This window comes from Loxodonta africana, chromosome 3 (assembly GCF_030014295.1).
Source record: "Loxodonta africana isolate mLoxAfr1 chromosome 3, mLoxAfr1.hap2, whole genome shotgun sequence".
Taxonomy (NCBI): Eukaryota; Metazoa; Chordata; class Mammalia; order Proboscidea; family Elephantidae; genus Loxodonta; species Loxodonta africana.
The window spans coordinates 189,900,883-189,915,378 of record NC_087344.1 but is presented as its reverse complement, the minus strand read 5'-3'; the positions used below and the strand labels follow the sequence as shown (position 1 = coordinate 189,915,378).

The window sequence follows — 14,496 nt, the reverse complement described above, 5'->3', positions numbered from 1 at the left end:
GTTTAATATTTTCCCTGTAGAATCCTTCAGTATTGCAAACCAAGGCTTGAGTTTTTTTCTTCAGTTTTTTCAGCTTGAGAAATGCCAAGAATGTTGTTCCCTTTTGGATTTCTATCTCCAATTCTTTGCACATGTCATTTTAACACTTTGTATTTAATACTCTAGCACCTTTTGAAATCTTCTGTTCAGCTCTTCTACTTCATCATTTCTTCTGTTCACTTAAGGTACTCGACATTCAACAGTAACTTTCAAAATTTCTCCTGGCATCCATTTTGGTCTTTTCTTTATTTCCTGTGTTTTTAATAACCTCTTGCTTTCTTCATGTATGATGTCCTTGATGTCATCCAACAACTCGTCTGGTCTTCAGTCATTAGTGTTCAACATGTCAAATCTATTCTTGAGATGGTCTCTAAATTCAGGTGGGATATACTCAAGTTCAGACTTCGGTTCTCTTTGACTTGTTCTAATTTTCTTCAGCTTCAGCTTGAACTTGTATATGAGCAATTGATGTTCTGTTCCGCAGTCAGACCCTGGTCTTGTTCTGATTGATAATATTGAGCTTTTCCATCATCTCCTTCCACAGATGTATTTGATTTGGTTCCTGTGTATTCCATCTCACAAGGTCCACACATATAGTCACCATTTATGTTGTTGAAAGGAGGTATTTGCAATGAAGAAATCGTTGGCCTTGCAAAATTCTATCATGCAATCTTCAGCATTGTTTCTGTCACCAAGGCCATATTTTCCAACTACTGATCCTTCTTCTTTGTTTCCAGCTTTCAAATTCCAAACAGCAGTACTTATCAGTGTGTCCTGACTGCATGTTGGATCAATTTCAGACAGCAGAAGTTGATAAAAATCTTCAATTTCTTCACCTTTGGCCTTAAAGGTTGGTGCATAAATCTGAATAATAGTTATATTAACTCTTCTTCCTTGTAGGCGTATGAATATTATCCTATCACTACAGCTTTGTACTTCAGAATAATTTTGAAATGTTCTTTTTGACAGTGAATGCAATGCCATTCCTCTTCAAGTTGTCATTCCTGGCATAGTAGACCATATCCTTGTCCCATTCAAAATGGCCAAAACCAGTCCATTTCAGCTCACTAATGCCTAGGCTATTAATGTTTATGGGTTTCATTTCATTTTTGACAATTTCCAATTTTCCTAGATTTATACTTCCTACATTCAACATTCTGATTATTAATGGATGTTTGCAGCTGTTTCTTCTCATTCTGAGTCCTGCAGCATCAGCAAATGAAGGTCCCGAAATCTTGACTCTATCCACATCATTAAGGTCAACTCTGCTTTGAGGGAGCAGCTCTTACCCAGTCGTCTTTTGAGTGCCTTGCAACATGAGGGGCTCATCTTCTGGCACTATATCAGACAATGTTCTGCTGCTATTTATAAAGTTTTCACTGGCTAATTCTTTTCAGAAGTAGATTGTCGGGTTCTTCTTCCTAGTCTGCCTTAGTCTGGAAGGTCAGCTGAAACCAGCCCACTGTGAGGGACCCAGCTGATATTTGAATACCAGTGTCATAGCTTCCAGCTTCACAGCAACATGCAAACCCCCACAGTACCACAAACTGACAGACGTGGGGGAGCTTCAGAATGGCAAAGAAAAATAAAAAAAAGTATTATAAGGGAATTATCCACAATCCAACCCTTTAAAACAACTCAACATCCATACATACACTTCTTTACACATTAAATTGCAAAATATAAAATAAAATCAACACACAAACATCCAACTGCTTCTTTCATACAAATGAAAATATTCTTACACTATCCCCCCCAAAAATGAGACCCAAACACTTATCAGGCACTGTGGACAATATTCATTCTTTCACTACTTCAACTACAATCCTATCTTGATATCCTGTAACTTATGGGTACATTATAAAGGTGTCAACACCACCATTCCCCATATCAGCTAGTAAGAGAAATGTATAGGAAAGAATAGGAAAATTGGTTAATATACATATAAATATACACATAACAAAGAAAGTAGAAGCTAGTACAGTCTTTGTCGCCACAGCCGGCAATGCTAATATAGTCAGTAATGATAACTTTTTCACTCCTCATTTCAAATTTCTGTTAACTTCAGTCAACACACAGCTGGTCAGAGCTCTTCACCTGATGTTGCAACTCAAGCCTCCTTTTCTCGGTATTTGAAAGCTTGATCATCTGCCCTATCTTGAGTATGTGGAGAGCTCCAGATATTTTCTAGCATGTCCTTAGTGTAAGTTATTTCCACTTAATAACAGAACCATAGAAAACGTAGTAATTCCCTTTTTTGCATGTAGATTTGGCTGACTGAAGAGCCTGGAGGGGACAGGTAGAACTCTCACCTTCAAATTCCATATAAGCAATTCAATGAACCTGAATGGAAATATTGCTCTTTGAGTACTCTTATCTCTTGAACATAAACGAAACCACTCAAGGAGCAAGGTCAAAAGTGATGGTGATGGGAGGCAAATATATTGTGAATAGTTTATTAGTTCTCTGTTTATATGTCTCTAATTATGGGAAGAATGTCATCTAATGTTAGTGTCTGGTTCAGAGCATATATCATCACCTATAGGATAGCATTCTAACTTCACAGGGTGCCCCCAGATCAGTGGTGTCACTAAGGCTGGTGTCACCCAGTGTAGTAACTCATGGAGTCACCTTCCCCCCCCCCCGATGGACCTCCTCCTTACCAAACCATACAGAATCCTTAGTAATGTTTTTTTGTACTAATGTTACCTGTAAATCATAATTCCCATGTATCACTCCTTCTCTTCCTTTAATCACTACTTCATTCTCAAAAAAGTCATCGATATATGTTCACAAATATGAATTACCAAATATTGTAGCTAAAACAGAATTTTGTCAGAACATTTGACAAAATTACAATACCCATACCCATTGCCATTGAATTGATTCCGACTTATAGCAACCCCGTAGGACAGAGTAGAACTATTCCCTCCTGATAACATAACTACCTTGGAAACCTATCTATCAGAATCAACTCTATGACAACAGGTTTGGGTTTTTGACTTCTGGGTAGTAAGGTTCCATGATAAAACCTGGTTTAGACATTGCTTTAAGAATAGTGAAAATCTTGGTAAAATTGATAGTGATTTATCCTATAATACTGAAACATTTTTGTAATTATTTTATTATGATGATAATTTATCATATCCAATCCTATGATGATGTTTGAATGTGATATTTGAAATTCGTAATTCAGTTCCAAAGTATGGTTTTAAGCATTTTATTAACATTTCCAGTAGCTGTTGTCTCATCAGAGTAAAGTTTCAAATATGGAAATTAGCCCAAAAAAATCTATATAAAAATACATTGCTTAAGAAACTTAACTTGAAAGTATTGTCAGTAAAACACAATTATGTGGAAATATTGATTATAAAAGGGGCAAATTTTCTGAAATAAGGGCAAGAAAAATAAATTTTATAGAATAAATGTTTAATAAATTATCTTTGTTTTCCACACATGGCTGGCCAAAACATAGAATTCATAGATATGTACAAAAATAATTAAATTCAGTCATTTTGAGATCTTTCTACTTTAGTTTTGTAACATCTATAACCCACTGCTGACGAGTTGATTCTGGCCCATAGCGACCCTATGAAACAGAATAGAACTGCCCCGCTTCCAAAGCTGTAAATCTTTACAAAGAAACCAGCGGCTGCTGGGTTCGAAACACCGACCTTAAGGTTAGCAGCTGAGTGCTTAACCACTGTGGTGCCAGGGCTCCTTCATAACACCTACACTTCACCTGTATTTTTCAATTTTGTCTTATTAAGTTATATTGTCAAGGTAGGAGAATTAAACATAATTCATTTAACATTTACTAGTTTAATTTATAACTTTTACATATTTAGACATATATTGTGTGGATCTCCATTTGTACTCTTTCCCTAGGTTCCAAAAATATTAGTGACGTCAGATGCATGGGGATAGTAAGGGACCTGGTAGTGTAACTTAATCCTGTCTTCAGGTCCTACTTGAGCCTGGTCTTGTATACATAACTTGATGATGAAATGCTATTGGACATGCCTGATTTCATGGTTTGGACATTTAAAAAGAAAGAAAAAATGAAAATACCCAGTCAAGGATTGTTGGCTCAGGTTGCATGGTGATTTGATGCCCATGATCAGGTATTAAGACTCTAGTAGAGTCCAGTAGCTAGTCTAAAGCTACGTGAGAGAAGAGTTACTTTTCACAGAAGAAATGATAATACATAAAATAAAAGAAGCCTCTCCTATGTTTCTTCTCTCAAGGCCTGACATAATCTTCAAAGAGCAGTTAGACAGTCCTTCAAACACCATAGGGTCTGCAAGGCCATCAGGGTCAAATGGCAGACCCGCTTGCTTGCATTGCACCCTGACCAACTGGAGAGTCTTCCCTTGCTCTGGACATGTTCAGATTTGGTTGTCTTATGGGTTATTTGATAAATGAGTTGACATAGTACCAACTGTGGCATATTGTTTCCAAAATCCAGAAAGAAAGGCCTACAAAACATGGTGTCCGTTTACTAATAATATACTCAAGGTGCAGCAATTTTTTTTAACTGATTTTTCTCAATAGTCTGGACTCCTAGAAAGTTTACTGAAGTATCAGCCCCATAATATTCATGGTATTTATTTTTAATTTTCTGGCACTTTTGTGTTGTACCAGGTCATCCAGGGTACCTACTACTTCCTTCTCATTGGAGCGCATCTGCTTGATATAATCCACATGGTATATCATCATAATGGCAGACGGAATGGTGAAATGATCAAGGTTCCTCCAGACCACATTATAGCAGTTGATGTAAATGGAAGGTGGATAATGAAAGTTTGCTGATGTGTCTTCCAGACTAAGGAACTCTTTCTGTTCTTCTCTGTTTAGGGATAAAGAAGAAAATTTGTAGATCAATAACCACACAACAAGTTCCAGGATTTGTATTTATTTGCATTAATAAAGATGCCACCTGTGGAACAGTGGCATAATTGTAGTAACGTATGATTAAGCTTACAATAAACCACTGCTATTCTCTAAACCTATGTGACTAATGGGCGGGACACCTAACAGATGAGTTAAATAGGAATGTGATAAGACTTTTAAGACTTAGAGGGTGGCACTAATCTTAATTCCTCTAGGTCATGTTTTGAGGTTGGGTTTATTATTTACGTAGAGTATAGGAATTGAGGGGCTTCCACTTTACTCTTCCTCCCATGATAATCCTGCCTCCATGAGTCAGGGAGACAATATGGGTATCCTTCCAGTATATGTGGTTCAGCTGCACTCGTGAATTTCAGAGCAAACTCAGGGTGGGGCTGTGGACTTATGGGCCCACTATGAAATGCGTTTAGTCCAAATATCCATTGATTTCCTAATTTCATTATTTCTCCACCATGACCACAGGCCCGCAGAGGTTTTCTGGGTACAAGAAATTTGTGCCAGTGTGAAGCCCATGTTCAGTTTCCACGCCAAGGTTGGAATATTTCCCTTTCCCCATTGTGGAGTTACACACTTTATAGTGTTGAACTTGTGATATTATTAGAACTTCCTCAAGGGTACCTAGCTTCTCCTTCATTCATAAGACTTTGGAATTTTGAACTGACTCATTTCTGAAAATCTGGTGAGGGGCCATGTCTATCTCTTGGAGATTCAGGTCAGACTTCTGTGCACCAGACTTAGACTTTTTTCCTGTAATATAGATCAAGTGAGATCTTAGAGGGCTCCTCATCCATTTTGATTCTAGTCACCCGTGATCATTTTGCCGCTTCCAAAGTTTTTGAGGGTCAAAAAGTTCTGTCTACAGTTCTGGCCCTGCTATCGTGGTAAGCACACCCACACTGCTTCTGGTGGTTAGTTCTACTCACTATCCCCTGCCACTCTAGGATCCTATAATCCTAAATGAAATCAGGGAATCCATTTCAATGGGAACATCCTCTTAGCCTATATTAAGAGTCACCATAATATTTTTCAAAGATGTTGGTCTTCTCTCATTAATGTATTTTGATGAATATGATATTTGCTTGGCCCTGTGGGGAAATATATTTAGGGGAAGGGTTAGTGAGTCAACCATGATAAATCCACTCAAATTTTAGCTCAATGAATCCACACTGACCTGACTAAAACTTTTTTAGCACTGCATGACTGCCTGAAATTCTACCTGCCTAATTCTCCTTCCTTCCCACTTTCCTCTCATGGGTGTCATAACTGATTTATTGTCTCCATATTCATTTCTACTCCCTCTCAATCCTTCAGTGGGTGTCCCCCAGTAAATCTCTTGCATGTTTAATCTCGTCTTGACATCTGCTCCTTGGAGGTACCAAATGTACACACCCATATACTTCCGGTGCTAGTGACAGAGCACAAATTCACATCAAAATACACCCTGTAGTCCTGAACTGTCATGTCATGGCGAAAAATGGAAATACAGCATATCAAAATCTGTGGGTTGAAGCTAAAACAGTGTTTCCAGGAAAATTTGTAGCATTAAACATTATATTAAAAAAGAAAAAAAATGCCTCAAATTAAAAATTTAAGCTTTCAAATTAAGAAGTTAGAAACCAGAACCAAAACACCCATTGCCATTGAGTCCATCCCGACTCTACCCTATGGGACAGAGTAGAACTGCTCTATAGGACAGAGTAGAACTTCTCCATAGGGTTTCCAAGCCTGTAATCTTTAGGGAAGCAGACTGCCACATTTTTCTCCCATGGAATGGCTGGTGGGTTTGAATTGCTCACCTTTTGGTTAGCAGCTGTAGTGGAGAGTTGTGTACCCCAAAGATATTTGTCAACCTGGTTAGGTTATGATTCCCAGTATTGTGTGATTGCCCACTATTCTGTCATCTGATGTGATTTTCCTATGTGTTGTAAATCTACCTCGATGATGTTAATGAGGCAGGATTAGAGGCAGTTATGTTAATGAGGTAAGGCTCAACCTACAAGATTAGGGTGTGTCTTAAATCAATCTCTTTTGATATATAAAAGTGAGAAATAAGCAGAGAGAAAGGGGGATCTCATACCACTAAGAAAGTAGTGCCAGGAGCAGACTGTGTCTTTTGGACCAGGGATCACTGAGCGGAGAAGCTCCTAGACCGGGGAAAGATTGATGACAAGGACCTTTCTCCAGAGCCCACAGAGTGAGAAAGACTTCCCCTGGAGCTGGTGCCCTGAATTCAGACTTCTAGCTTCCTAGACTGTGAGAGAATAAATTTCTCATGGTTAAAGCCATCCGCTTCTGATATTTCTATTATAGCAGCACCAGATAACTAAGACAGAAGCCAAATGCTTTAATGTTTGCAATTAGAAAAATAAAAACCAAATATGCCCAGATCAAGCAGAAGAAAGAAAATAATAAAGAGTTGTAACCAATGAAATGGATAAATTTGATAAAGAACATATACAAAATAACCTACTGTAAAAATCATACTTAGTGGTGAAAAACTGGATGCTTTGACCCTAACATTGGAAATAAGGCAAAGATATCCATTTCCACTGCTCCTATTCAGCATCACACTGGAAGTTCTCATCAGTGCAATAAAGTAAGAAAAACAAATAAAAGAAGTACAGATTGGAAAGAGCTGGTACCTGTCTCCATCTGTAGATGACTTGTGTGTGTGTAGAAAAAAACCTCCTAGAAGGAAACAATGATTTTAGCAAGATTGCAGGATTAAATAAATAAATATATATATGTATCAGAAAAAAATATGTATATATATGTACGTCTGTATAAAAATGAAGGGTTGAACACCAAGTAAAAAGTTTGGATTGAGGTTCTTGAAAGGGGGTCTATAAAGATTAAGCTAACCAAGCTCTGCAAAATAGGTTAGACAGTTGGGTAGGGAACTGTTGGAAGGAAGTGCAGTTATGCATTTGTAGCAGTTATTTCAGCCTGGTATACTCACCTCCAGTCCCTGATTCATCTTTGTTACCATTTGGTCTAAACTGAAAAGGAGAATCATTTCTTCATTCATGCCGAGTGCACTTCCTACACAGATTGCTGGGAAAGTAGTTAATAAAACCACCCCGTTTTAGTAAATACATATTAGTGCCCTTCGAAGTGGTTCCAATTGTGTGTGTGTGTGTGTGTGTGTGTGTGTGTTTCTTCCTTTGCAGAGGCTGAAGGGTTGGCATGATAAATAGCCCAGGTTCTCTCTGATGCCTGGAAATCTAACTGCAACAGGTGGAGTGTGGAGGTTATGCTGAGGAGATTAAAGGGAAGAGACACCAAAGGCACACCTTTAGTCTTATTTCCATTTTTAAAAAATTGAGCTATTTGCAGGCTGTTTTATTTTTATGGGGGTGATGGTGGAAGTGAAAACAGGAAGGAGAGATAATATGTTGTATAAAAGGAGATAACTTTTTAACACATATTTTTTTAGGCCTGTGTAAACTACTCCAACTTTTCCCACGAAATAAACAGTACATTTATTGCCAGGTTACATAGAGAATAATTACTTCTGTTTTCAATTCCTGTGGGAGAATAATCCATTCTATTTCTCCCCTAATTCCATGTGATACAAAACAGGAACCTGGCAAATTACAGGTTTACATATAATTATATATAGAGTGATGAGAAATCTGTTGGAGAATGTAAAAGGAGCATTTCTACTGGTCTGGGGGCCTGGGAAGGGAAGTAGGAATGGGAAACCTGTTCCAGGCAGCAGAAAAATGGGTGAAAAAGCTGAGAAAAAAGATTGATGTGTTCAGGAAACTCTGCTTCTATTTTCTTACCGAATGCGTGCTAGTGTCAACCTAAGTTTCACTACTTGTTTTTCTTTTACCTCCTAAGATTGTGACAATTGAATAAACACTGCCTTTGAGGTGCTTAGTACATTGCAGGTGCTTGATCAGCTACAGCAGGGGGTGAGGGGAAAGAAGGAGCCAAAAATAAGGCCCAGGTTTTTGGATTGAACCAGTGACAGAGACTGGAAACACAGAAACAGGGTAGGAGTTGAAGATAACAAATACAGCACTGGACACGTTGCATCCGCAGTGCCAGTGTTGATTTCTAGTAGACAGTGGAAGCCAGGGTCTGAGGCCAAGCAGAAGGACCTAGAGTAGAGATAGAGACTTGAGTATTATAAGCATATGAATGATCATTGAAGCCAGGAACAGAATGTCCAGTGAGAAAATGGGAGAAGAAGAGAGAGCCTATGACAAACCCTTAGAAGCACCAGCATTTGAGGAAAGGGTAGAGGTAGAGGAAGAGGACTCAGCAAAGCAGTATGAGGGTGATGGCAGAAGGGAAGGAGAAGATTCAGCAGAGGGCAATATCAAGGAGGAGGGTATGGGCAAGAGTTTGAAAAGCTGGAGAGGCTGCTGATGATCTGGTAAGCCTTCTGAGGAGTGCTGGTGGAGGGAGGCTGGGAGCAAGTGTCTTGGAGCAAGTGTGTAAGTATGGCTGTGACATGGAAGAGGGAGAAATGGGACAATAGTTAAGTTATGAAGTTAAGGAGGACATTAAGAAGAGAGAATATGAAGAATGTTTAAATTCTGCATGAAAAGAGTGGGCATAAATGGATCAGTGGAACATACCAAAGAAAGGGAAAATACATTAGAGAGCAAAGTTCCAAAAAAAGAGGGAGAAGAAGGGACTGAAGGCACAGGTGAAGGTGTACAGCTCAGGCAATAAGAGTGCAATGTCTTCTGTGGGGCGAGGAGAGAAAGTTAGAGCAGGTATAAAGTCAGGTCAGTTAAAATTTGGCGGTAGAATCTTGATGATTTATTTCCCTTTCTGACTTTTATTTTTCCTGGAGAAACAGAAGGTCCTGTCATTTTCCATGAGTGATGAGATATATTGTATTATATGAAACTTAAGAGGATATGATAGGCAATTAGCAGAGTGATGAAGATACGGGCTCTGGAACCCAGCTACCTGGGTTTGAATTCTGGTTCTGATACTTACCAGCCTCATGGATTTGAGCAAATCACTTAATATTTCTATGTCCAGTTTTCTAATCCGTAAAATGAAGATAATGATACTTATCACAAACATAAGGATTAAATGAGCTAAAACATGCAGAATGCTCAGAGCGGCGCATGACAATAGCAAGCACTCAATAATTATTCTCTACTACTAATTGATGTTATTATTAAATAGCTATCATGCACATGAACTGATTGCTGACTGCTGTTAAATATTGAGTCTAGATACTGTGAATTTATAATGGTATTGTCCAAGAGGTTGGTGATTTTGTCAGGCAATTTGAATGTTATATACTGGTGGAGGACAGTAGGATCAATCTAATGTTTATGACTTGCCAAGTGTTATGGTTTGAATTGCGTCCCCCGAAAATGTGTGTCAACTTGGGCAGGCCATGTTTCTCAATATTGTGTGATTGTCCACCATTTTGTCATCTGATGTAATTTGCCTATGTCTTATAGATCCTACCTCTATGATGTTAATGAAACAGGATTAGAGGCAGTTGTGTTAATGAAGGAGGACTCAATCGTCAAGATTAGGTTGTATCTCTAGTCAATCTCTTTTGAGGTATAAAAGAGAGAAGCAAGCAGAGAGACAGAGGAACCTCAGACCACCAAGAATGAAACCAGGATGCAAGTGTATCCTTTGGACTCAGGGTCCCTGCGCTGAGAAGCTCCTAAAAGAGGGGAAGATTGATGACAAGGACCTTCCCCCAGAGCTGACAGAGACAGAAAGCCTTTTCCTGGAGCTGACACCCTGAAATTCGGATGCCTATTCCTAGACTGTGAGAGAATAAATTTCTCATTGCTGAAGTCATCCACTAGTGATATGCTTGTTATATCAGCACTAGATAACTAAGACACACCAAGTAAGTGAGACAAATAGACAGCAGAACAAAGGCATTTAATAGACTGGCCAGAGTGTTTCAGGAGATGACTGTGGTAATTAAGATTGTATGACAACTTGGCTGGGCCATGATTCTCAGTGGTTTGGCAGTTGTGTGATGCTGTGATCATCCCCATGATGGGATCTGCTGTAAGTAGCCAGACAATTGAAAAGGAGTTTCCTTGGGCATGTGGCCTACATTGAATATAAGTGGACATTCTGGCAAGGCTCATGGCTTTTGCTACCTCTGGATTCTGCAGCTGGCTCCTGTTCATCTGACCCCTAGTTCTTGGGACTTGAGCTAGCAACTTACCTGTGGTCTTGCCTGCTGATTTTGGAATTCATCTATCTTCACAGCCTGTGAGCAACAGCCCAGCTCTCTGACCTGCCGATCTTGGGTTTGCCAGCCCCTGCAGCTATGTGAATCAGGAGAAGCCATTAGCCTGACCCACAGCCTTGGGACATTCCAGCCTCTACAACCATGTGACCCATTTGCTGGTTTTGTTTCCAGCCTAAGACAATGATCCATGAGGTGTTAACAAGGTAACGAAGAAGTATGGTAGATATGGTGAGCAGGCACTTTCACTTCTATACTACAAAAGCATGAAAGCTAACACTACATTTCAGACTCCCTTGCAGCTAGGGGCCTGGGCACGATTTCAGCTTGATTATCAGAGGGTGGAAGGGGGCAGAGGCCACTTCTTTGCTTTTTCTGCTGTTTATGTGACAGGGACTGTCATGGAGTCACTTGAATTTTGTCAGAAGCAAAGGCCCCAGTGTATTCTCACTATATCCATGTGTGTGGGAGACAAGGTGTTGGACATTGATTTTTTGCTTGTTTGTCAATGTGAATCTAGCATGGCTCTGCAGCCAACAGGGCTTCCTGATGCCTGGATAACAGCTGAGGCATTCTGCTACTTTAGCCAACTACAAAGTTAGAGAGGACACAGTCCACAAGACCTCTTTCACTTTTCACATCAATTGTATGTTAAGGGGCTTCCCAAAAATACCCTCGGGTTTGATAATTTGAAAAAAAAAAAAGCCTCACAGAGCTCACTCATAGATGTCATACTCACAGTTATGGTTTATTACAGGAAAAGGGTATAGATTAAAACCAGCCAAAGGAAGAAACACGTATGGCAGAGACCAGGAAAGGTACCAAATGTGGAGCTTCCAATTGTCCTCTCCTTGTGGAGTCAGGAATGCATTATTTTTCCAGTACCAGTGTACGACAGTATGCACACAGTGTTGCCAATCATGGAAGCTAACCCAAGTTTCAGTGTTCGTATTTTTTTATTGAGGCTCTACCATGTAGGTATGATTGATTGTCCACATGGCTGATCTCAGTCTCAAGCCCCTCTGGAGATTGATTGATACTGCTTGAGCCAAAGACATTACCCTAAATTACATTTTTGGTTTTTCTGATATAGTCAGCCACCACCCTAATCCAATCCAGTGTGCCCATCCCCCACCCTAAATCATAATGTTAGACTATCCAATGACCCAAGGCCCCAAGGCAAACAAAGTCATTCCTATCAGTAATGATATTTCAAAGGCTTAGAGATTGCCTTCCAGAAGCTAATAGTAAATGCAGACATTTCTTTGCCTGGAACCAATAAGTCTCTCAGTCTCGGCTGAGGGGTTCTGTGTGTGTATTAGGGCACGTCTCCAACATTCAGCCAGGCAATTGACAATTCTACCTTAGCTTTCTGCTCTTGCACAGACTCAAAGTCAGCCAGAGGTGAGAACTTAGGGCCTTTTCAGGTCTTTCCTGACGGTTCTTATAGCCCTGGACACACACACAGCCGTATGCATGTTCATGGCCTTTTAGATTCCCAGGAATATCCCAGAGCATTTCAAAACACCTACAGCCGTCTCATTCTCCAATTTTTCCTTTTATGCTTTTGGGTTAGTTTATTATTTGCAACAACTTTTATCAACTACCTATTGTCAGCCACAGAGTTAAACAATTGCATGTAATTGCTTTCAACAAATACCCCCACATAAAGGGTTTTTGCAGTGGAAGAGCTCTGAGTCAGGTCAAACACAGACAGACTTGCAGGGGGACTCTCCTAAAGTACCACCATACCCGTTGCTGTTGAGTCCATTCCAACTCACAGTGACCCAATATGATAGAGTAGAAATGCTCCATAGGGTTTTCAAGGTTGTAATCTTTTCGGAAGCAGACAGCCACATCTTTTTTTCACAGAACCACTGTGGGTTGGAACTGCCGATCTAGTGGTTAGCAGTCAAGCGCTTCACCTCTGTGACACCAGGGCTCCTTAAGGAACCACCAGACTGTTCAAATAATGACAAATTCTTGGAAATTAGCCTGTGAAAGAGTTCTAGTCCTGATCTGCTTCCTCTGGTGGCTTCTAGAATGCTGGTTTTCACCTATAGTGAACTCAATGGATTTTGAGAGCTGTTTGAGGAAAAGGATACTACCATGGGATAATGTTGTACAGCAAGCTGCATATTGGGGCCAACACATGACAGCCTCATATAGAGTGTAGTCCCCTACAACAGGAGGCCTTCCAGAGGCAAGCAGTACAAAGAACCACCAGACTTGGATGAGGACATGAAAACCTCAGGGAAGAGGAAAAGGGGAGCCTTTTTATGTGGCCCTTCTAGATGTCCTCCTGCAACAAGACGGGGAGTCTCTAGGTCAAAAACTTCAAAGGGCAGCAGCATCCTAGGGTCCTTTTCACTACACGGTTTATCTTGTGCAGCGCTAGAAAATATTGGGCACAATTTTACAGAGTATCTAAAGCAGGAAGGCTCTAAGTGGTTGAAAAACTTATTTGGGTTATTTTTAAAACAATTTGATGTGTGCACATTTGAGTTTGGCACCAGTGGGCTCTTTTGGGCTAACAGACCTCCTAAGCTTGCAATGAGAAAGTAAACAACTAGGGGCCAATACACAGAGGCATTTTTAGCCCACTTATCACCACAAGTGCCTGTTGTTAGTTTCCAAAGTTGCAGTGGAACTGGAGAGCAAGAGATGGGCCTAGAGCAAAGGTCTCTGCTCTTACTGAGATTTGGCAGCTTTTCTTAGAATAAATGATCCTCAGTTTGCTGCAGACCTTTGATTAACTTCCAGAGAACTGAAGACGTTCTCAATAGAGCTAGCCAATTTTCTCATTGTTTTCATGAAGGTGAGAATTTTTGAAGCTCATACACCATCATTTTCTACCTGTAATATTTTCTCATAAATGTCAAGTTATACATTTTTTTCTGATTAAGGCTAAAGTCATTCAGTATTTGTATATGACTCCCTTAATGACCCAGTGAAACCACCCAAAAGCTATCCTATTATTATTTTCTAACATGTTAGTTCTATCTTTATTTAATTTAAAAATGATGCTGTATTAATTTTTTACCAGCAAATATTTGTGGTGTAGAGGAGGAGGAAAGGAGAGCCAGGGTCAGCTGACAGTCAGCCTGCACCTGCTGTATCGGCTCCTGTCCCCAGCCTAGCTCTGGGGCTGAAAATCTTACAGGGCTGGGCTCATGGCTCTTTTCTGTCATTGAAGGCAGGGTGGTCAGGGGCAAGATGATAACTCAGAGCCTCTCCCCCAACCTTTCCACCACCTGGGTACCAAGGCCCCTGATCCTGGGGCTGTAGTTTTCTCCCCACACATTGGGAAACAGCCATTCTTTCTCTCCCCGGGATCTCTCACA

At 40.0% G+C, this 14,496-nt stretch overlaps 1 protein-coding gene across 9 annotated transcripts in view; it reads right to left on the bottom strand.

Annotated features, from left to right (window-relative positions):
- LOC111751961 (SLAM family member 9-like) overlaps positions 1-14,496 on the bottom strand; it is a 99,916-nt gene that overhangs the window by 22,381 nt on the left and 63,039 nt on the right. For 3 of the 9 annotated variants that reach the window (XR_010321554.1, XR_010321558.1, XR_010321555.1), the window contains 2 exons: positions 7,593-7,638; positions 4,702-4,888 (listed from right to left, as the gene is read on the bottom strand). Coding sequence is in view for 5 of the 9 variants with exons in the window: in XM_064282762.1 (XP_064138832.1) it covers positions 4,755-4,888; positions 7,593-7,638 (180 nt within the window). In the remaining 4 variants the exon portion in view is untranslated. Of the gene's footprint in view, positions 1-1,247; positions 4,889-5,965; positions 6,036-7,181; positions 7,202-7,592; positions 7,639-11,128; positions 11,232-14,496 lie in introns of those variants that run through there. The other 6 variants (XM_064282762.1, XM_064282764.1, XM_064282763.1 and 3 more) reach the window with 6 other exon arrangements.